Source organism: Protomyctophum parallelum (genome assembly GCF_964188405.1).
Source record: "Protomyctophum parallelum genome assembly, chromosome: 20".
NCBI lineage: Eukaryota > Metazoa > Chordata > Actinopteri > Myctophiformes > Myctophidae > Protomyctophum > Protomyctophum parallelum.
Window position 1 is genome coordinate 41,600,909 of NC_139718.1, and position 23,010 is coordinate 41,623,918.

The following is a 23,010-nucleotide window of genomic DNA, read 5'->3' on the forward strand; positions in this document are numbered from 1 at the left end:
AGCTTTTGTCCCCACACGTCTCAATATTCAGTCAGTATCAGCTATACATTTGGAATAAAATAATGAATGACTGAGTTTGAACTGACTCCACATTATGGAATATTTCTTACTTGAATGTTAAAGGAGAATTCTGCACAAGCTGTTTAGTTCTTTATATGCCAATTGCTGTTGCACATAATTATTTCCATTGTGCAGCACGTGTTTCGGCGTCAAACCTTCTTCAACGTGTATAACATACGCTGAGGAAGGCTTTGACGCCAAAACACAAAGCACTGTGTTGTCTGTCTGTCCGTCCGTGTGGCACAACGTGCACTGAAGCAAAGCACTGGCCTTGTTTCTGGCTCTGACTCGGCCTTTTGCCTCTCTCCACTAGTCCACTTCCTTCAGCTTCCTTCTTTCCAGTCTCCCTGTCTTTCTTCCATTTGTCCCTCTCTTTCTGAAGATATTGCTGTCTTCTATCTGGGTCAGCACCCCAACATTAAAATACAATACTTATTATGCAAAACAACGTATAACAATGTTGATGAAGTATTATAATTTAATAATGTAATGTATACGGTTCTGGTCATAATGCATTATAAACACTCAGTGGAACAGCACATTATAACTACCAGGTAACACTTTACTTACATGTTGGGTCTATAATGCATTATAATCACAATAATTGTAATGTATCATAATGCATAATTATAATTACAATTCATAATGTTCCTTCACACACTTTAATAGGCGGTCCAGGTAAACTAAGCATGCCTTATAGCTCTATAAGGTTTGTGTTTGTAAAATCTGTGGTCACAAATACCAAAAATCAACAAATCATTGATTACTTGAAAATTGTATTAACAGTTTTTAGAATGTGTGAACGAAAGTCCAGGTCAAATATACAAAAACTGCTCAGAGGATAAAACCATAAAAAAGCACTAAGACTTTTGACATCAGGGTCCTCCATTTTCAATGAATCAGAAACAATTATTATAACAATAATAAAGTGTATTGTGCCCGAGGGGATATTCGTCTTCACAGGTCTGTTCAAAACACCAACAAAAACAAAAAACTGACCTATAGTCAGATATATTACAAGTCATTACAAGTATTCTTCTGTAACTACTTCTGTAAATTGGTTCGTTGAATACGCAGTTTAACTTGATCATCTTCTAGATTATATGGTTAGACAGGTGGTGCCAAAATGGCCAGAGTGTACATGGCAGATGGCAGATGGGGGGGGGGGGGTTAGTGTTTTCTCAAACCATTGAAAATGTTAAAGATGGAGTGCCGCAATTTCTGTATTTTTCCAGTTTTTCATGTGTCTATGAGGTGACAGTACTTCATTAGACACCCTGGAGTAGTTTTTATGTGCAATGGTGTATTAACTTTGTATTTACTATTTAGGGTTTCTTCCTGGAGGCTGAACCCTTGACAGTCAAACATTACAACTACAGCTGTGGGTGCGGCTTCAGTTCAGGTGGATCACCACCCATCACCAGTGCCACCCAACAGGCAAACCAGGCATACTTAATGAACTGGTGGGAGTGTCCACATAAAAGCATGATTTTAACAAATACTGTACACTTTTTGGAAAAAGTTCTCCTCCTTATATTATAATAATACCTGATGATCATGTTTTAGGGTGGAAAGAAATTGTGGCACTCCATCTTTAAAGAACATTGGTTCTAGTCTGTATGCATTTTAAGATGTCGGCTCATGTCATCCATTTTACCAAAGCCTTTACCACAAACTGAGCAACTAAAGGGTTTTTTCCCAGTATGGGTCCTCAGGTGCATCTGCAGATGAGCTTTTTGAGTAAAGTGTTTGTCGCTACAAATTGTACAACTAAAAGGTTTTTCCCCTGTATGGATCTTCATATGTCTGCTCATGTCACCCCTTTGACCAAAGCCTTTACCACAAACCGAGCAGCTAAAAGGATTTTCTCCTGTATGGCTCCGCATGTGCATCTGCAGATGTGATTTTTGATGAAAGTGTTTGTCACTGCAAACTGGACAACTAAAGGGTTTATCCCCTGTGTGAATCCTCCAATGTATCCTCAGACAACTCATTCTACTAAAGCCTTTACCGCAAACTGTACAGTTAAAGGGCCTTTCTCCTGTATGAGTCATTGTGTGTATCTTGAGATTTCCATTTCGGTTAAAATGTTTACCACAAACTGTACACCTGAATATTTTCCCCCCTGTGTGTGTTGGAGGAGCTTGTTCGGATGATATCAGGTCCTGGGACAGCTTGTTGCTCAAAGACAAAAACTGTCCGTCCACAGTTTGTGTGTCGTGTAATTGCAGTGTGTTTAAAGCTGACAGATCTTCCCTGGTCTCCTCCCACTCATCAATGTCTTCAGTGTCAGATTCAGAACAGTGTGAAGAGATGAGCTGCACATCAGTAGTTGGTTGTGATGTGCGACAGTACTTCATGTGTTCAGTTGAGGTGCTGGCTAGAGGCTCTGCCTCTCTTTCATTATGTTCACTGTACCAATGTTTCACTGCTAGCGACGTCATCGTTGACACGTCAGGTCTTTGAAATATCTCCTTGTGTTCCTCTTTAACGTGTGGAGACCCATGTTCCTCCTGAAAGGGACTGGAGCTCATCTGTTGATGTTCAGGGGAACCCTCCTCTTTAGACACAGAGGGCTGCAGGACGTCTAGGGAAAATAAATAATAGCAGACCATTACATTTTTCATCTTAATCTTCAATCGATGGATCATGAATTTTGTGTTTGCTGACCTACAAGCTCACAAGGCTTCATTTTCATATTTCCCCCCCCTACCTACCTATAATGACATGCCTAACATTGCGACGCCAAGGTTCTGGTTTGGTCACCCCAACGTGAACGGTGGCCGCTAGGCTGGATCTCACGTTCTCTCTAGACCAGTGTTTTCGAGAATGTTGACCACACCACACGAGGCCCAGGGGTGTCTGGAAGGACTTCCAAGAGTCTTTTTGTCTTGAAGCGATCAAGGTAGGCCTCAAATCATATATCGTTGCTGTCGGGCAGACCGTGTATCTACATAATTGGTCACACTTGTGTGAAGTGAGGGGCAGGGCACTCTTATAATCTTACAACATGCATCACATTTGGTGCTCAGCCAATCAAATCATCGCTATGGTGTACACACATTGCTCAGCCAATCAAATCATCGCTATGGGGTACACACAAACGCACAACGCTGGGCATAGGAAAATCCAACTTTCTTTTTCTCAGCTTGCGTAACCAAACTAGATTTAAATATAGATGTATATCCTACTAGATTTCTTTCATTGTATTTCTCTGACTGACCTGCCAAAGCCAACACTAATTTGACTTAATTCAATGTATGTGACAGGGGGAACATTTAACAATGCACTGCATTGTTAAATAGAACGGAACACAGAACGGCTGCATTGAATGCAGCCGTTCTGTGTGCATGCCGCGATGCACGTCCGTGCGTGTGCGTGCCTGCCTGTGACGTTCCGTGGTACCACCAGTAAAAAGATCACCGTGACACCACTGGGTTTACATTATGTGGTTATGTGGGACCGTGGGACACCCCCATCCCCTCACATAATGTCTGTCAGGACTCAGAAGCCGTTGAGAGTTGATTTCACGGTTCACCCAACACCACTTTGCACACCACTGGTTTACGTCATGTGGTTTGGACCGTGGGACACCCCATCCCCTCACGTATGTCTGTCAGAAGCCGCTGAGGGTTAATAGAGCACCGAAGTCCTGACGTCACTGTCGGTAGAGGGCGTCAGTCCCCAGGTTCATGTATTTTTTTATTTGCATTGAAATCCCCATAGGGGGATTTTAGATCTCTTCATATAAGAACTGCGTTTGAACCTTTTCACTCATATGGATATGAAGCATCGACTGAAGGTGGAAATGTACAAATATACCCAAAGAGTAACAAAATAAGCGTTAGAAACGAGTCAAACAACCCAGAGACGACATTTCCGGGTAGGCGGGTGGCTGCATCTGCCCGTCGCACAACAGAAACTGAATGTTAATTACGTTTATTTTTATTTCATTGATATTTAATGTTTCGTGGTTAGTACGAGTCAAGTCACCACCAGCTGAGCTTACATCAATGAGGAATCTCAGGAACGCAATGTGTTGACAGCTGGGCGTGACGTATATTAGCAGCGACATTCCCTTGCCATGTAGTTTCAAGGCTTTTGCAGCCACATTAATTCCATTTTCTCCAGAAACTGGCTGTATCAAATATGAATGGACATCATTAACGACACACAGCCACCCCCCTGACAGAAAGGCAGAGATGATCGGTTTATTTTTCAAACACAGTTCTTATATGAAGCGATCTAAAATCCCCCTGTGGGGATTTCAATGCAACTAAAAAAATACATGAACCTGTGTAATGCAATACTCTATGGTGTAATGGCGCCCTCTACTGAAAGTGACGTCAGACTTGGTGCTCTATTTCACCCAACACCACTTTGCACACCACTGGTTTACATTATGTGGTTAGGTGGGACACCTACTGGGCGAACAGTGGTACTGCATGAAGGTCAAATAGCAGTTCATCATCCTCTGCATTCACTTACAGCAGTGGTTTTCAACCCTTTTCGTATCGAGGCCCATTATTTATTGGGCATTTGAGCCGCGGACCACGATTTCATGCATTTAGCCTCTCAGACCCAAAATGTAGAATATTTTTGTTGTCACTGTTGTCGGATAAGCTGTTGTCCACAATTGCTGTATTAATGTTGGTACCACAGGAGAGATAACAGGCTAACGTTGATCAAAATAACAATTCTTCTACATTCTCTAATTGTGTAGACTTAATTTTATGAATAACGTAAGTTTTGAGAGAGTTACAAATCTAAGGGTCCACTTGGTTAACCAACTCTCAATCATTTAGCTGGGGACCACCTGGAACCCCCTCAAGGACCACTGGTTGAAAACCCCAGTCAAAATGTTGATGCTCATGCACAGTGGTGAACAGCAACTAATTACATTTACTTGAAACATAGAAATATTGAACATTTGACTCCATTACATTTGCAGTGAAAATAGCAGATCTACATACCTTGCTGCTATGTGGACCTACTGATGCATTGCCACTCCTTTTGCACCTTAAAGGACAACTTTAGTTGTTTTCAACCAAGGTTCATGTTTTAGGTTGTTATTAGATAAAGTAAAAGATGAGTGTTGCTTTCTTTCATTTTAGGGATTGTTTTGACAGGGGCCCCCATGTTCGAATGCCCCCGGCAAAATGTATTTTTTTACAAAATGTTATAGCGATTTTCTTATTTTTTATTTACTATAGTCCTATACTAGACCCCAAGAAATTATATTTGGCCACAAAAGATCACGAGATTTACTGAATGTGTCAAACTGATATATTGAGCCTATGACACACAGTATGGCATTCAGTAGATCCTGTGATCTTTTGTGGCCAGATGTAATTTCTTGGGGTCTAGTAGGACTATAGTAAATAAAAAAAGAAATCACCATAATATTGTGCTCCCTCTCTGCTGCCACCCACTTTTTTCTTTCTTTCCTGGAAAACAACAAAACAGATTACACAAAAGAAAATATATATATTTCCCCCACTGATTTTCACCTGTAAACCTGTGCCATGAACCGATTCCGATAGTGGACAGAGTCACTTTTTTTTAAAATCACAAGCCTTTGGGCTGGCCACGGGAGTGAGTCTATACGTGGGTGCTACTGGTTGCAGAGGAAGTTCAGAGGTGTGATGAAAATAACTGAAATCCAAACATTCGCAGAGTTCATATTAAATGATTTATTATCTGACGGTCTGACCAAAGTCTTATACTTTGTTCTAGATACAAAATAAATATAACATAAACCGTCAAACGCACAGGATACAGAAACAAGTTCACAGTCAAAAACAAGTTTACCGTTGCCACTGGCAACACCTGCCTAGTTACAGGCCAGCTAATGAACAAAATATACACAGTATACACCTTCAAAAACACAAAAAGGCTTGGCATTACGCAGGGCAAAAAGAAAAGATACACACACAGTATCTACACGTATGACAGATCCGTGTCAGCTGTAATGAGCTGTTACTTCAGAGCTACTGAACAAGCGGAGCGAGATTATATACTTCCGTCCATGGCTCCAGGCACAAAAGAACGGTCCAAGTTTCCTCTGTGGCGTTGAGCCGGAGGAGGCTGGTTCACCTCGCTCCGTCTCTCCAAGTCCCTCACTTATACTTATATACTGGATCTCTTGTCCATTAGTCCCTTCCTAAGATTTTAGTCTAGTTTTAATTTGTTGACGAAATTGTAAATATATTTAGTCTCAGTTTTAGGCATCATAGCGTAGTTTTCATTTCGTTTTCGTCCGTGGAAAAAAAGGCAGTCGGCGAACGTTTTCCGGCATAGTTTTAGTCGACGATATCAACACCGTCTGGTACGCAAACCGGAGGGGGTCAAGGTGGTCTCTCACCAGAGTTTCAGCTGCTCGTGATGTTTGGGGCGACTGACCCGTCATGGTCACATGCTGGGGCAACCTTCTCTAGTAGCCTCAGGCAGAGGTTGAAGAGGTGCCTGAATATGACGGCATGCAGTGTTGTTTGTTGTCATAGTCTCTTGAATAGTTTTCATTTAGTTTTAGTGTTTAGTTTTAGTCGGCTAAATATCATAAGATTTTAGTCGACTAAATCTACAGTTGATTTAGTCGACTGAAATTTATTTTGGCGGGCATGGATGCAGTCGTAATGGCTGATTGGCCTGATTTCACACGATCTACAAGCCCACAACGCAGGGCTTGAAGCCAAAACAAATCCCAAGACTGAAAAAGATTTTTTGCACATCTGCACTGATCTCAATAAATGACCCCTATGAAATCCTCAGGACTGAAATCCGTCCCCAGGACTGAGAACTTTAAGCCCTGCCCACAACGTGACGCGTTGTGAGCTTGTAGATCTGCTATTTTCAGCATGCAACCAAGTGTATGATGACTTTCACTGGATCTCTTGTCCTCTAGTCCATTCCTGACATTTTAGTCTAGTTCGACGAACTTTTTTTTTATATCATAGTATTAGTCGACGAAATCAACACTGACGGCACGTCCCGCTCCCTGGTCCGCGTCACTGCAGTGCCTTGCTGAGCTGTAAACCCGCTAATATTCCTGAATCATCACAAAAACGTCCCTGTGGTTGTTTTGCAGTAAGGCAGCTCTCAGGTTCAAATTAACAGCGGTGTGTTTATGGCCACAATATGGTTCATTTAATGTTACTAGCACTGTTCAGTTACGCTGGCACTCCTCTTCCCTGGCACGGCGGGGTTTGACTCTGTACCGGTGGTGCGTTTTAACTGTGGTTTTGGCAGGATATTGCGCCACCTGCTACCGTCCTTTGGGTGGTTTGTGGGGCTGCCGAAAGACAGGGTTGAGTCACACGTGTGGCCCCAAAGGGGTTTTGGTACCAGGTCAGCAGCATCAGAGGGTATTGGTACCAGGTCAGCAGTATTAGAGGGTTTTGGAACCAGGCCAGCAGCATTGGAGGGTTTTGGTACCGGTGTTTTTTGCAAGCAGGTGTTTGTGTAGATGGTGTCGGTGCCGGCTGCTTTGCAAATCCGAGGCAACATGGATTTCAGGAAGTTTATCCCCATGGGCTCTCTGGTGTACCTGCCGTTAGGAGAGACAAGAAAGACACATTTAGGTAATGTGTAAACACTGTAAACTACAGTGACTCTGCTGTCAGGCAGAAAGTCCATGACTTTTTTCTTCATGAATTAACTCCTACTTGAACACACTACACCACAGCATCACAAAAAACTAGCAGATTCAAAGGCTCGAAGTGCGGTGCGAAGCGGCGCATTTTGAGCTTGCAGATCTGCTACTTTTGAATTTGAACACTGAGAAAAGTAACAGTTTTGCACATAATGAGGCTTCCACCCGACAGGGACGATATAAATTAACCACTATTTTACTTCATCGCACAACAGTGTCGTCAACAGTGAAATAGCAGATGCACAAGCTCACGTGTCTTGAGCTTGTACATGTGCTTCCTTTTAACCTTATTAAAGTTTCAAATATCGACTTAATTTTTTTTTTTTATAATCGATCAAATCGATTATCTGTTGCACCCCTAAATAATAGGCTACATATGCAAACGTACACGCGAGCTGGCTGCAACATGGCTGACTCACCACAGATTTCTGGTGGCGTTTGCTGCTCGTATGGGATGGAGGTAGAAGGCAGGCGGATCGGCAGGCAGCAGCGACAGGTATTTCTCCAGTGAAGCGACGGGACACAGCGGGTTCCCGGGCTGCTCGCGCATGAATCCCCGCAGCCAGCGCCCGTCGTCTCTTTGACCGTGGGCTTCGGGGTGTTCGTTGAGAGCCAGCGTCACGTACTTCCGGCCATCGCTGGCGTCGTCCCGGTGGACGGAGAACGACTCAGCCTTCAGGTGGCGGTTGCCCTCGCCGTTGGCCCTGCGGCCCATGTGCAGCTGTACGTCGAACCACACCTTGTTGACCAGGCCCCCGGGCGTGTTTGGGTCCAGAGCTCGGGAGCGCACGATCGTGCCGAGGTCTGCCTCCGTCAGCGGCCGAGCGCGGAACGCGTCGCTATGGAGTCCTTCCCGGCGAAGTTTTTTCAGCACCGCGACGAAAACGGCGTTGCTGGAGATGAACTCGGGGTCCTTCAGCAGACACATGGAGCGGCCGAACGGCGGCTCCTTGATGTGGCGGTTGAGCCCCGCGCGCAGACCCACGTAGCTGCTGAAACCGTAGGCTCTGCCCTTCACGGTCTTCACGCTGGCATAGAACCGACGGAGGGTCTGGTTCAGTTCCACTTTGGTGACCGTTTTAAAGTCAACGGCCAGCTCCTCCTCGACGCACCAGGTCTGAAAGCAGCGCACCGACCACTTGGTCTGTCTAAGGGTCGATTTAAGGGCTTCGTATCTCGACCGTTCCAGCTCTTCCAGGTCGTTCTCGTTAATTTCAGCATGTCTCCGTCCTTTTTTTGCTTCTTCTTCCTCCTCCTCATCATCCTCATCGCCGTCGCTTTCTGTGAAATGTGCCATTTCAACTCAGCAGAGTCAGAACCAAGGACTGGAAGTATGTGTTTTAGAACAGGGGTCGGATTGCATATTACTGACACAGCAAAAATAGACGATCTACAAGCTTCAAGATAGGTCACAATGCGCAGACGAGTCTTGAGCTTGTAGGTCAGCTATCTTTGCTATATTTGAATTGAAAACCCAGAATATTTTCTTTTTGCGCTTTTTGAATTGGAATCGTGAAAAGTTAGATTTTATTTCAAATGCATTTAGTTATAGGCCTACTTATGTTAACTTTATGAACTTAAATGCAAATACATTGGACATAAAAAAAAAGCTACAAATATATGAAGTAATTAACCCATTTTGGGCGGGAACCCCTTTGGTTTTTTAAGCATTCTGTTCTACATTTTTCTAAGTTGTGAAAATGTGGCGTAAATCTTTGAATATATATTTCAGAGCGAACATTCTTAACTAAGATATTGGCTTCTGGGGGGTCCCTGGAACTACATATTTTGAGATGGGGGTCCGTGGCCCAATAGAGATAATTCTGGGGGTCCTTGACATGAAAAAGGTTGAGCACCACTGACATAGAAAACATGGGTTTTTCAGAAAAACGTTAGGATTTAGAAGCCTTTATTTTTAATCAACCTCAGTCCAAAATGGGTTAAAGCGGGTCATGTTTGGAATTCAGTATTCCGATATTAACCTGCAGGCCTGACCTCGAAATAAATAAATAAAAGTTTTCTAAATCATGACAATTTTCGGAAAGATTTGAGGCACATTTTAACGATTTTTCAAAAAAAGCAGACCTAGCTCATTACGCGCCACTCGGTGGCGCGCTATGAGCTTGTAGATCTGCTATTTTTCAATAGCTAAAGCATAACATAATGCTGACACCAAAAGGGGTTCCCGCCCCAAACTGGGTTAACCTGCAGGCCGCATTAACCCATTCTGACCTGAGATCAGATTCATACGAGGTTTCCGCCGGACACACACTGGTCTGATGAACCCATTCTGACCTGAGATCAGATTCTAAAAAATGTCAGTCGTTCTTCGATTTTTCAAAAAATAGCAGACCTACAAGCTCGTATCGCGCCACTCGGTGGCGCGATATGAGCTTGTAGATCTGCTATTTTTCAATAGCTAAAGCATAACATGATGCCAACACCAAAATGGGTGCCCGGTCAGAATGGGTTAAGTGAAGGTGGGGGCCACCAGACGGGATCAAACACTTCTTTACTGAACAATACTCAATAGTTCAGAACACAACAAGCAGCCTGAGTCGACGACGGGCAACCTCTTGTGGCTCGACGTGACTTTATATTAAATTTGTATTAGGTATATGGAGAAGGACCATTAAACGCAGAGTGTGCGGCGGATATTTTGTGGGTGTTCTTCTTCGGAGACTAACAACAGAACAGAGGTAATACAAAATGTTCAAAATGGATTAAGAACTCATCGCTGTCAGTCCCGTCCGAGGCTAACCGTGCGAGAGACTTTGGTGTGTGTGTACTGTGTGTGTGACTGTGTGTGTGTAATGTGTATCAGAGAGTTACCTGAAAAGACAGCCTGTGTTGGTGGAGAAAGTGGAGCCAAGTCTCCGTGAGGACGGTCTGCAGATCCTGCAACACATTCAACGAGGAAAGCAGACGAGAGAGAGCCTTTATTTAAAGGTCCGTCCAATACAAAGATCAGAAAAATCAGAAAAAAGACACGATCCGGGCACTTAAAGTTAAAAGAGGAGGAAATCCTTCTTTAAATTAAAAAGGGAACTGGCAACATGTTTCGACCTAACCGGTCTTCATCGGGGCAAGAATGAAGCACATCACCAAACACACTCCTTATATAGTGTGTCAGAGGCACGTGAGTACTAATCAGTTATTACACAGTAATTACATAGACATGCCATTAAGCATTCAAATCAGCTGCTGACATCACACGTGTGTATGACAACCAGAGGACTGAAAAGCTAAGCATATCGAGTATTCAACAAATGAAAAAGGAAACTTGTATTACAAATCATGAAAAAACAAAATAATCAATAGAAAGCACATAAAATCACCATCTTCATAAAGATCTGTTGGTTTTATTACTGTGGATCATCATCATGTAGATTTGGACAGGTGTAAACACTTACCAAACATTGATTCTTGACCGGATTGTTATTACCGCATTTAACCACTTGGTGTCGCACTTCACTCAGGAATGAATGATATTTGAGTGACGCATGCTTTCTCACAACCATTCTGCCTTGCGCTTTCCTTCTTCTAAATAATAACTACAATATGACTTTTCTCAAGCAGGATACTACATGTCCATTTGGCTGTTTCTTTGCCCCAAAATGTATGTATGCTCGAGACAGACAAACTGTTTTTCCATTTTTGCCAATGGGTACCCAGATTGGGTCAGCAATAGGCCTAATGTAAACTAGAAAAAGTGTGCATATAAAGTTTTACACAGATCGGTGCAACAATAGGTAAAAACAAGAATGAGCCAGTTCGCACGCTTATCCGACACACCATAGGACCGACATGGTCCTATGGTGTTAAGGTTGGCGACCGGATTAAGGTTGGCGAACATGCGTTAAGGTTGGCGAACATGCGTTAAGGTTGGCGAACATGCACTGCTCCGTGCTTGCGGTTATGGTTAGGTTAGGCTTTGAGGTATAGGTTGTCGGACCAATAGTATGCCAGTGCACGGTTCAAAAACCAAATATCTTACCTAAAAAGTGATTATTGTCACGATGATCTACTCACCAAGGGGTGGAAAACAGCAGCCGTGGGCCGTTGCATTTCCTTCCCCACATTCAGGGTCCTCTGCCTCCTCCTTGACGATGACTGTTCAGGAGACACAAGTCATCAATATTAAACGTGGGTCTAACCCGGGTGTGACTGTGCAGTAGAATACGTTTTTCCAGCTGGCTTCTCGGCTTGAGACCTAAAACATCATACTATAATTCTAACAATGTCTGTGTGTGTGTGTGTGTGAGTGTGTGTGTGTCAGAAACACCGCATTATCTCCTCATTGCCTGCACCAATCGCTCCCACTTTTCACACAGGCATTGACCATATGAATATGGAGGGCGTAACAAAGCCCTTTTTTCAATTTGACACATTAATGATTATTAATTTAATTTAAATATTAATTTATTAGTGAATTAAAAACGCACCCAGGCGCAGCGCAGTACCCCCCACAATATCTCACAACGGGTAAGGGCTAGTACATTTAATTTGGCATCTACCGGGACAGCGCTCCACACGTCCCAGACTCTTCTCCCTTCTGGCTCTCACACTGTCACACTCACACCGTCTCACTCTCACTCTCACACACACACACATACACACACACACACACACACACACACACACACACACACACACACACCCCTAAACCCTATCCCTAACCGCACATAAATTCTGCCTAAACCTAACCTCAACACCCCGTCCACCTGGGCGAAACACCAGGGAAAGAGATTGTCCCCCCCACAAGCTCAGAGCCAAAATACCTTGGACTCAGCTTTTGGTGATTTACCACACATGTAAATCAAGGAAATATAGCTTGTTGTTTCTAAAAAATAAATACAGGTCAGAATAAAGACAGAAATAAACAATCTGTCTGCTTCTTCGCACACGTTTAAATTGTTGATAATCCACTCAATATAACCAACAGTCTTAGGATCAGAAATACTTATAATTTGACCTGGTTGGTGGTTGAGAGAGGTGAGAGATCTATGAGAGGTAACATGCAAATAAGTATATCTTCAAGTGGTTTCAGGTGCCAATGTACGACACGTAATTTTGGAACTTACATTCTGTACTTTAAAAAGGTCACACACACACACACACACACACACACACACACACACACACACACACACACACACACACTCCAAAAGAAATAAATAAACAAAGGAAACTTACTGAAGTCTGGATCATGTTCTTCAGGTTCCTCCTCCTTAACAGAAAGGCCTGTGTCAGTGTCTGGGTCCGGAGAGTTCCTCCTCAGCTGCACTCTGGACTTCACACACTGGTCTGGAATGGTCAGCGGAGTTTAGGATGAATCGAGATGAGAAACTCAACAATAAAGGCTCATACATAGTCTGGATTTTCGGTGGTGGGGTGACCACCGAACTACAACATGACGTCACGAGCCGCGGTGAAGAGCAAACCACCGCCACCGCTCCAGCCCTTCTCTCTGTTTTTACTCACCACCGCTCAACGTTATTTCAGCTCTGGTGGTCAGCTCACCACCCGAGTGGTGGTCACCTCACCACCGAAAATCCAGACTATGAATAGGCCTTAACAAGACAATAAGGCAGGAGTAACTTATTACTTATTGTAACTTATTATCTTATCAGAACGACCGTTAGAGCCACATTTACAGGTGTAAGGAAGTGGGTGAAATCCCATAAATTGTTCAAGCTAAAAACGGCCATAGCCACGTTTTTAGCCCAAGGACTGTATTTCGTGCAAAACTGCACATCATGCTTTTGCACAAAATACAAAGCATGATGAAATTTTGATTCCCCCCCCATAGGTTGTTAATGGTATGGTCACATATGGCAATTATGAAAATTGCTCAACATATGAAAGTTAGCATCCGGCAGTTTCTACATGCTGGGGACCCATACTCAACATTTATAACATAAATCCATGGTGTACTCAACTACTCAACATGCCAGGGTTCACATTCTGGCAAGTGGACTAATAAGGCAACATAAAATCTCATGACTGAAAATGAAAGTGTAATGATAATGTTTCATTGTAAACCCATGTTCCTGCTGTTCTACATACAGCTAACAAGTTGAATAATAAACCACAGATTAAGGCTTTGACCTTTTGCTTTAGCCGATCTACACGCGTGCCATAGATAGAAGACATGCTGGCTGCTATAGAATTCAAATGAGTGAAATCAGTCGTGGCGACGGAGAACTTTAAAAATCCATGGGGAGTGCATGGGGACACAAAGATGGTAGCACTTCAGCAGGTACTTATTGACTGATGATAACCTTTCCCACGAGTCCAGCTTGGAATGAAGAGGTACTAGGTGTTTAAAGGCTCAGTAAATACAAAATAAATGGTGTATTTAGATAGTACGACTTCGTCTAGTGCCTCACCACGCCTCTCAGCCATTATAAAATACAACGTAACCTCACACCTCTTGTGGCTTATTGCTTTAACCCATTTAGACCCGAGCCGATTCTACAAATGCCTTCTAAATCCTGACAGTTTTCTGAAAAGTCCATGTTTCTATGTCAGTGGTTCTCAAACATTTTCATGTTAAGGACCCCCAAAATTATATTATGTAATTGGCCGCCGACCCCTATCTGAAAATATGTTGTTCCAGGGACCCCCCCCCCCCCCCCCCCCCAGAAGCAAAGATTTGAGTTAAAAACATTGGCTCTGAAAGAATATATATTCAAAGATTTGCACTACATTTTCACGATTTTTCTAAAATAGCAGACCTACAAGCCCGTAGATCTGTTATTTTTCAGTAGCTAAAGTACGGTATAACATAATGCTTAAAACACCAAAAGGTGTTCCCGCCCAGAAAGGGTTAACGACCCACGGTTCAAGAGTTCTAGGCCAAAGCGTGAAGTGGGCCGTCGTATAGCGCCACCACCAGGAGATTTAATCACAGCACACAACGGGAAACTCACGGGTCAGTGTAGAATGAAAACCAGGCTTTCCTCCGTGTGCGGAAGCCTGGTGACGCGAGGTTAGGTGGCTCAGGGCCCGGGGCAGAGAGTGGCCGGATGGGAACAGCAAAGGTTCCCAGTTCGAATCCGAGCTCCCCCAGAGTTAGTGTCGAAGTGTCCTTGAGCAAGACACTGAACACCCTAATTGCTCCCGATGTGCTGGTTGGTGCCTTGTATGGTTTCCTCTGTCATCGGTGTATGAATGTGTGTGTGTGTGTGTGTGTGTGTGTGTGTGAATGGGTGAATGTAATGCACAATCTATGAAAAAGTGCCTTGGATATAGGTGCTATATAAATAGCAAACCAATAAATAGTAAACCAATTACCATTTAGCAGACTGTGGATTTCAGAATTAACAGACTCTGCCTCTCTCACTGCCTCTCTCACCCATGATGTGACCTGTGTTTTTGTTTTTACTTTTATTTTATTTTGTATTTACTTTTGTCCTGTTTGTCCTTGTCTTGTTGGGGGGGTGTACGTTGTTTGCTGATGTGTTTCTGTGATGCGTTGTGATGTTTTTAAAAAAAGAATAAAATGGGTGACTATGTGCAAAGATCTTCCTGACAGATGTGCTGCTTAACTGTCCCCAATAAAAAACAATATATATATATATATATATATATATATATATAGAAAAATGCCATTTAGTAACCCACTCACCCAAGTCAAAGTCCTGGAAGTGTTGGGGTAATGGTCTCTGTCTCTTGGTCCACCCTGCATGGCACTCTGGAGAATCTGGAGAAGTCGTCTTCACCTGCAGGCTGGACTGCACACACTGGTCTGGAATGAATGAAAGAATTCAATAAGGACTTACGATACGATACAACTTTATTGTCAGCTTGCACTGAAATTTGCTTTGCGTCCATGACGTCACCGTTCAAGAAACAGACAAGACATAGACATACATTACAAAATGGTAGACATTACAGGACAAAAATCACAGAAACAATCAGGAGCGAGAACATATCCACTGGTTTAACGATTTTGGTTTCGAAGCAAGACAGACTGATGTACAAACGAGTTCTTTAGTCTGTTTTCCCGAAATGTAGGGATATTTCACTTTTGCCCTACTCAGGCTTATGTGAACACCCCCAGTCTGTTTTTAAGTTGCCTGATTCAGTATTTAGATATTTGATATTCATTTATTTCATTATAGCTGCCCCCAGCCGCCAGCCCCCTTCCAATATAAATCCATTTGTAACTTCAATCTCCATTTTTATTTGACCATGTTAGATTCATCGACTGAAACTGCCCCCCTAAATTTTGTTGTATACGATTTTAAGCCAATTGTTTGAGTTTTTACCAAAACGAAAAAAGTTGTAAATAAGATCTGTTTGATTGATTGATTGAAATGTGTAGACTTGTAGTAAGAGTTTGCAGAATGAGTACAGTTCAGGGAAAGGTTCAAAGGTCAATAGAAAATCTGCTAGGATTTGATTGATTGATTGATTGATGTATTTATTAACAGTTTGCAGAATTACAGTAGATTTCAAGCACAACTCAATAAGAAAAAGCAGAAAAAGACTTGTTTATATCAGGGTCCTCCATTTTCAATTAATCAGAAAGCAGGATTCGTTTTAATCGCAGCAAAGCTCTCTGGTATGAATGTGACCTTAGGGTTGACGACAGAGTACAGCACCTAGCAATGGGTCTGGTGGTGGTCCACAAGATTCGATACACCACACCCATAAATACTTCCTTAATGTTAACGAAGTCCACACCCACAACACCAGAGGGAGTTCAACAAACCATGTGCAACCCAGATTCGGCACAAACAAGGGACTAAATTCATTTCGCTCCTATGCCACCAAAATGTGGAACGCCCTAGGCCCTACCATTACCAACAGTCATTAAGACATGCGAATCCCTTGACTCCTTCAAAACTGCTGTCAAAGGGCACGGCTGCAATTCGAAACAGGCCCCTATCAAATCTGAATCCCCCCCCCCCACCGCCCACCCCTGTTCCCCCTCACTGCTGTTCCTTTTTTTTTACCTCCTATGTAGCCCTAGAACGGCTCTTGTTGTTACATACAGTATGTACAGTATTTCACATACAGAGCCATAGAACAGAGCCATGATTTGTGGTAGACCGTTACCATATGCGGCATGAATGTGATAAATGCTCCGTTTGTACTCACCCATTAAATTATTCCAAAGACGTGGAGTGAAAAATGGTCCTCTAGTTTTATATCCATGTGAAAGTTCTGGCACAAAACGCGTATTTAGTGAATTATCTCCACTTTTTCAAGAGATGCACACGGACGCCTTTCTCTCCGGCGAGGGGACGATTTTAGATACTTCCTGTTGTCATCACAAATTGACCGGAGAAACACAAAAGTTTGCGGTCACACAATTGGCAGGTGGTGTGATTAATTACCCAGCACCTATCGCAAAGCACCTGCCAATTGTGTGACCCAAACTTTTGTGTTTCTCCGGTCAATTTGTGATGACAACAGGAAGTATCTAAAATCGGTTCATCGATATTCCAGTGCCCCCCCTCGCGCGGAGAGAAAGATGTCCGTGTGCATCTCTTGAAAAAGTGGAGATAATTCACTAAATACGCGTTTTGTGCCAGAACTTTCACATGGATATAAAACTAGAGGACCATTTTTCACTCCACGTCTTTGGAATAATTTAATGGGTGAGTACAAACGGAGCATTTATCACATTCATGCCGCACATGGTAACGGTCTACCACAAATCATGGCTCTGTTCTATGGCTCTGTATGTGAAATACTGTACATACTGTATGTAACAACAAGAGCCGTTCTAGGGCTACCTCCTATGATGATTTCCTTTTGACTATATAGTTGTGTATATTCGTACGTCTCTAAATGTTTTGATTAATTTAAAATGATCGGCCCTATTGTAAAGTGTAATGCTTCATGGTGTCGTCCATTCACTGTTAACAGTTTTTGTATTGAGTTGTACAGTAAGTACTTGAAATGTACTGTAATTCTGCAAACTGTTAATAAATCAATCAATCAATCAAAAAGGAACATTTACAGACATACACATATACACTTGTTTGTTTTTTAAGTTTGACCAACCTGTTGTGTGTAGCAGTGTAGCGTCCAGCAGTGTGTGGTGTTGTTGTTGTTGAATGTGTCTGCGGTCAGTGCGGTGTGTGTCTTCATCCTTATTATATTCACTTATAAATCTCTCCAGCAGCTCAAAGATCTCCTCCGCTGCCACGTGGAGGCGCTGCTGCACCAGCAGCTTCACCGAGTCCAGTGGAATCATCTTAGAAACGCTAATAAACGTTATTAAAACTCATAAAAGTACACCACGCGACGCTGTCTGTCTCTCATGGATGTAAACAATACAACAGCTGCTTGCAGTTGTTGCAGGGGGGGGGGGGGGGGGGGGCGCAGCAGTTTGACGTCACCAGCAGGCGCCGTCGCTATGCTATGGGCATGGGGTACATTCTTGCCCCGTTTGACATGGACTACTGTTTTTGCCCTGTAAAATATGGGGTACATTTTTGCCCCGTTAAACATCGGACTACATTTTTTTGCCCTGTTAAATATGGGGCACAATTTTGCCCCGTTCAACATGGGACTACATTTTTTGCACTGTTAAATATGGGGTACATTTTTGCCCTGTTACACAGACATAGAGGGAACATTTTTGCCCTGTTACTTATAGCCAAGCTATATGTGTCATAGAAAATAGAGTTATACTAAGACTGTTACTATCATCATGTCAAAGACCCCAAGATTTATATGAATCATGCATATATAATATCATATGTCAGTGGTTCCCAAACCTTTTCATGTGAAGGACCCCCAAATTGACACTCATTAGCCCGCGGACCCCCATTTGAAAAGGTATATACCAGGGACCCCCACGAGAGAAGATTTTCACGGTTCTAGCAGTGATTTTCAACCATTTTCATCTCCAGTTTGACCTGAATTAGGTTACGGACGGTCCCCCATTTCTATCTCTGGGACCCCAATACTGTAACATCAAAGTTAATTTAACTCTGAGAGAACAAATGGAACCATTTGGTTCCATTTGTACACTCTCTGAGTTACAGGGTCCATTTGGTTCGTAGCTATCATTTAAGCTGGGGACCCTCTGGAACTCCCTCAAGGACCACTTTGAGAACCTCTGTAGCTAAACAGTAGGACAGAAGAATGATTGACAATAGGCTGCTTGCTACAGTAGCTCTGTACCACAACATAGAAACAAACATCTATCGGTAAAGGCATTGTAAAGGCCCAGAAAAATATCTTACAAAATAAAATGATAATAACTGCTATAGGTCTCCCAACTTCTCTCCAGCTCTTTACTAAACGGACAATACTGTTATATATAATTTATTTTGTGGCTTTCGCCTTTATTTTATATTCTTTATGGAGGGACAAACAGTAGGCTGGCAGGAAATGGGGAGAGATATGGGGGGGGGTGACATGCAGTAAAGGTCGTCGGGATCGGGAGTCGACCCCGCGGCACACTGCCAGACTGGACTACCAGCCAAGGCGCTTGAACCGCTGAGCCACGGCCCAGGCCAGTATTGGTACTTGTACTTTTACTTAAGTAAAACAATTGAGTACTTTTTCCACCACTGTGCCATACATGAAACTGGCGATGGTATTAAGAAAGGGAACTAACACGTCCCTAACCACAAAGCAATGACTAGACAATAGCCTACACTGAGAAAACGAAAGGAACTGAAATCTCATTCATATAAACTGGCTCGTACGTGCTTCAAGTGTTTCAGGTTCTTCTCTTCAGCAAGAACTGGCCGGGTCCCTGAGCCGGTCCGTTCTTCTTGCTTGTTGTACTGGTTTCTCACCTGTGTACAGTGTAACATATATACTTTGATGTGGACTGATGGATATACTGATCAAAGTAAACAATGACAATGACTTTCAAGACGATATCAGGTACGGTCGCCCCTGAACCATCTCGCCCCTCGATATTTCCGCTGACCTCACGCCGACTGCTCGCTGCCGCGGTTCTTGTATTCTTTATTTTGTTTTACTGAGAATAAGGTTAGGTATAGGTATCGGTTTAGGCATAGTTTTACTGAGGTTAAGGTTAGGAATAAGGTTAGGTTTAACCGTTTAAGCATAATTTACATAATTTACTTTAGGAATACCAGGCCACACAGTTCTGCCGGCTGTACGCCCGGGGCGAGTTGGTAAAGGGGTGACTCGTTTGGTATTCTTCAAGACAGCCAGGCCCCCTGTTACCTCCCGACATAGCTGACGCACCCCCCAACGCTAAGTCTCGTTGCATTTGGCCGATAATTATATACATTTGGACAGTCATCATAGGTCACCAGGTCATTCAGTTCACTGCTTCTTATCTAGTGGAAAGATGTTTTTTCTTTTTTTTTCAACAAGCACATCATGATTTTGTCGACTAAAACTAAGACGAAAAATGTTCGTCTTAGTATTGACTAAGTGAATGCTATTCAGGAGATTATGACTAAAACTAAATATAAATGTGCTGCCAAAAAATTCACTGCTTCTTATCTAGTGGAAAGATTTTTTCTTTTTTTTCTTTTTTAATCAACAAATCCTGCATTACTTGTTGATTTTGTCGACTAAGACGAAAAATGTTCGTGGACAAAATTTTTTCACTAACGAAAACTAAATGGAAACTAAATTAAAACTAATTAAGCTACCGTGATTAAAACTGAGACTAAATATACTAACAATTTCCTCAACAAATAAAAACTAGACTAAAATGTTTGCAAGGGACTAGTGGACAAGAGATCCAGTATAAGTAAAAGACACAAGTCATTTTACACTTGGTTGCATGCTGAAAATAGCAGCTCTACACTACATCTATGTGCTGCAACGCGTTGTGAGCTTGTAGATGGGCTATTTTCTGCAAGTATAAAATCAGCCATTACAATGGCATCAAGGCCCGTCAAAACACATTTTAGTCAACTAAATCAACTGTAGATTTTGTCGACAAAAATCTTATGATATTTAGTCGACTAAAACTAGACTAACAATAAAACATTCCTGGTGACAAAAATATGACTTAAGTGAATACTATTCAGAGACTATGACTAAAACTAAACCAGTGGTGGTCCACAGACCACCTTTTGAAAACCCCTGGTGTAGAAGAAAAATAAATGGGAAATACTCAAGTAAAGTACAGTAATACCTCACACTTGTACAGAACTTACAGTACTTAAGTAAATGTACTTAGTTACTTTCCAGCACTAGATCTCTGATAATGAAATCATAAGGAAGAGGTAGGCCTGACTCACACCTTCGCAACAGATTGATGTATGCTTGTTGTATGAGATGTATAGCTGATGCAAGCTCGCAATGCATTTCCAATGGGAGTCACATGGTTTGACACAACATTTGTGTTGTATGAGGGGCAGTCGAAACACAGCCGAAAGCCGTACAACACAAATGTTGTGTCAAACCATGTGACTTCCATTGGAAATGCATTTGGGCAAGATGTATCACACCCTTTGTATACATCTAGCATGCATCAATGTTGTATGCTAGAACGAAAGGTGTGAGTCGGGCCTAAGGCCTCACTCACACCTTTCGATCTAGCAAACAACATTGATGCATGCTAGATGTAAGCAAGATGTAAGTGTCATGGCCGCCCCAATGCATTTCTAATGGAAGTCACATGGTTTGATACAACATTTTGGACTACAAGCTGTTGTATGGCTTTCGGCTGTGTTTCGACTGCCCCCCTCCCCCTCATACATACACTTAATTGGTTGCCAGTATCATTTCGCATTGATTTTAAGATTTTATTATTAACTTTTAAAGCTCTTAATGGTCTAGCGCCTAGCTACGTATCCAACATGGTTGAATTTTATGTGCCGCCACGTACCTTAAGGTCATCGGTTCAGGGTCTACTGAAGGTGACCCATAAGGCTAAATTGGTCACTAAAGGGGATCGGGCTTTTGTGGTTAAGGCCCCAAGGCTCTGGAATAGCCTACCAGAGGTGCTGAGACTAACCCAGTCCCTAACACATTTTAAAACCCTCCTAAAGACCCATTTTTATAGAATAGCCTTTGCATCTCCCTGATTTTTATCTGTGTTTGTTATTTTGCTTTTTCTACTGTTTTTTTTCTTTTGCTTTGTTTGAAAAAGTGCTATATAAATAAAGTTTTATTATTATTATTATACAACACAAATGTTGTGTCAAACCATGTGACTACCATTGGAAATGCATTGCGAGCTTGCATCAGCTATACATCTCATACAACAAGCATACATCAGTCTGTTGTAAAGGTGTGAGTCAGGCCATGTCCGGAATTCAAAATGTAGTACGAGTAAAAGTACAAAATAATTGGCATCAAAATGTACTTAAAGTATCAAAATTAAAAGTATAAATTGTGCAGAATGTTCCATTTAGAGTTCTCAAATGTATAATAAATAATCTTTTGAAACTATAGCCGATCTACAAGCTCACAATGCGCATTGTGAGCTTGTAGATCGGCTATTTTCAAATGAACGAAATCGACGGCTGAAGTGGGTAATGTATGTTTTGTAATAACGATCTAAATCTACATAAGTAACTAGTAACTAATGTTTTCAAGTAATTGTAGTGGAGTAAAAGTACAATATTTACCTCTGAGATGTAGTGGAGTAGAAGTAAAAGTATTGGGAATTGGAAACACTCAAGTCAAGTACAAATATCACAGTACAAGTAGCCTATACTCAAGTAAATGTTACTTTCCACCACTGGGAACCAAATGCATCCTTACAGGTGTGAGTGGTACAAATGCAACGTGAAGAAATTGAAGGGAACTTGGAAAGACCCAAGTTCATTTCAGATTTCTTTTTTCCTAGACGAGAAAATTAAAGAAGGAACTGAAACCTCAGCCAATTAGCTGACCATGCATATACGGCCCCAGGAAGAGTAGACTTCACTGCTGCCGTGAGGGCTAAATGGGGAACCGCAATAAACCGTAAACATGAAACTGGATCACAAGCATGGATGGCATCAATGTTTTACTGTACGTTTTGTCGCATCGACAACTGTGATGGTGGGAAAGTGGCAGTGAAGTGACAAGAAAGACAGAACTGAAATCTTCAGTCATATGACTGAGATTTCGGTTCTTTCTTCCAGTATCGCGTATGGTGTGTGTGTGTGTGTGTGTGTGTGTGTGTGTGTGTGAGAGTGTGTGTGTGTGTGTGTGTGTGTGTGTGTGTGTGTGTGTGTGTGTGTGTGTGTGTGTGTGTGTGTGTGTAATGAGTATACCATACCTGGGCCATAAGTTCAACATCGCTGGTGAGTGGGGGGAGCAAGTCAAGGAGCTCACTAGAGCATGGGTTTTCAACAGGTGGTCCGTGGACCACTGGTGGTCCGTGGAGGTATTGCATG

At 42.5% G+C, this 23,010-nt stretch overlaps 1 protein-coding gene across 2 annotated transcripts; it reads right to left on the minus strand.

The window, feature by feature from the left end:
* Positions 1-1,633: 1,633 nt before the first annotated feature.
* Positions 1,634-17,978, minus strand: LOC310878209 (uncharacterized protein). Of its 2 annotated transcripts, XM_083792385.1 has the most exons (7): positions 17,735-17,978; positions 15,345-15,464; positions 12,908-13,018; positions 11,744-11,824; positions 10,544-10,609; positions 8,131-8,992; positions 7,109-7,606 (listed from the first exon to the last, which is right to left on the minus strand). In XM_083792385.1, exons 1-7 carry the CDS (start codon positions 17,925-17,927, stop codon positions 7,216-7,218), a joined length of 1,824 nt encoding a protein of 607 aa, XP_083648511.1. In that variant the 5' UTR covers positions 17,928-17,978; the 3' UTR covers positions 7,109-7,215. The 2 variants fall into 2 exon arrangements, with proteins under 2 accessions (XP_083648512.1, XP_083648511.1); XM_083792386.1 differs by lacking the exons at positions 7,109-7,606; positions 8,131-8,992 and adding an exon at positions 1,634-2,647.
* Positions 17,979-23,010: the final 5,032 nt, after the last annotated feature.

Coding starts and splice junctions, on each gene's coding strand:
- LOC310878209 (XM_083792385.1), bottom strand. CDS start 17,927: ATGATTCCACTGGACTCGGTGAAGCTGCTGGTGCAGCAGCGCCTCCAC. Junction 15,465..17,734: donor TACACTGCTACACACAACAG/GTTGGTCAAACT, acceptor CATTCATTCCAG/ACCAGTGTGTGCAGTCCAGC. Junction 10,610..11,743: donor CTGCTGTTTTCCACCCCTTG/GTGAGTAGATCA, acceptor AATGTGTTGCAG/GATCTGCAGACCGTCCTCAC.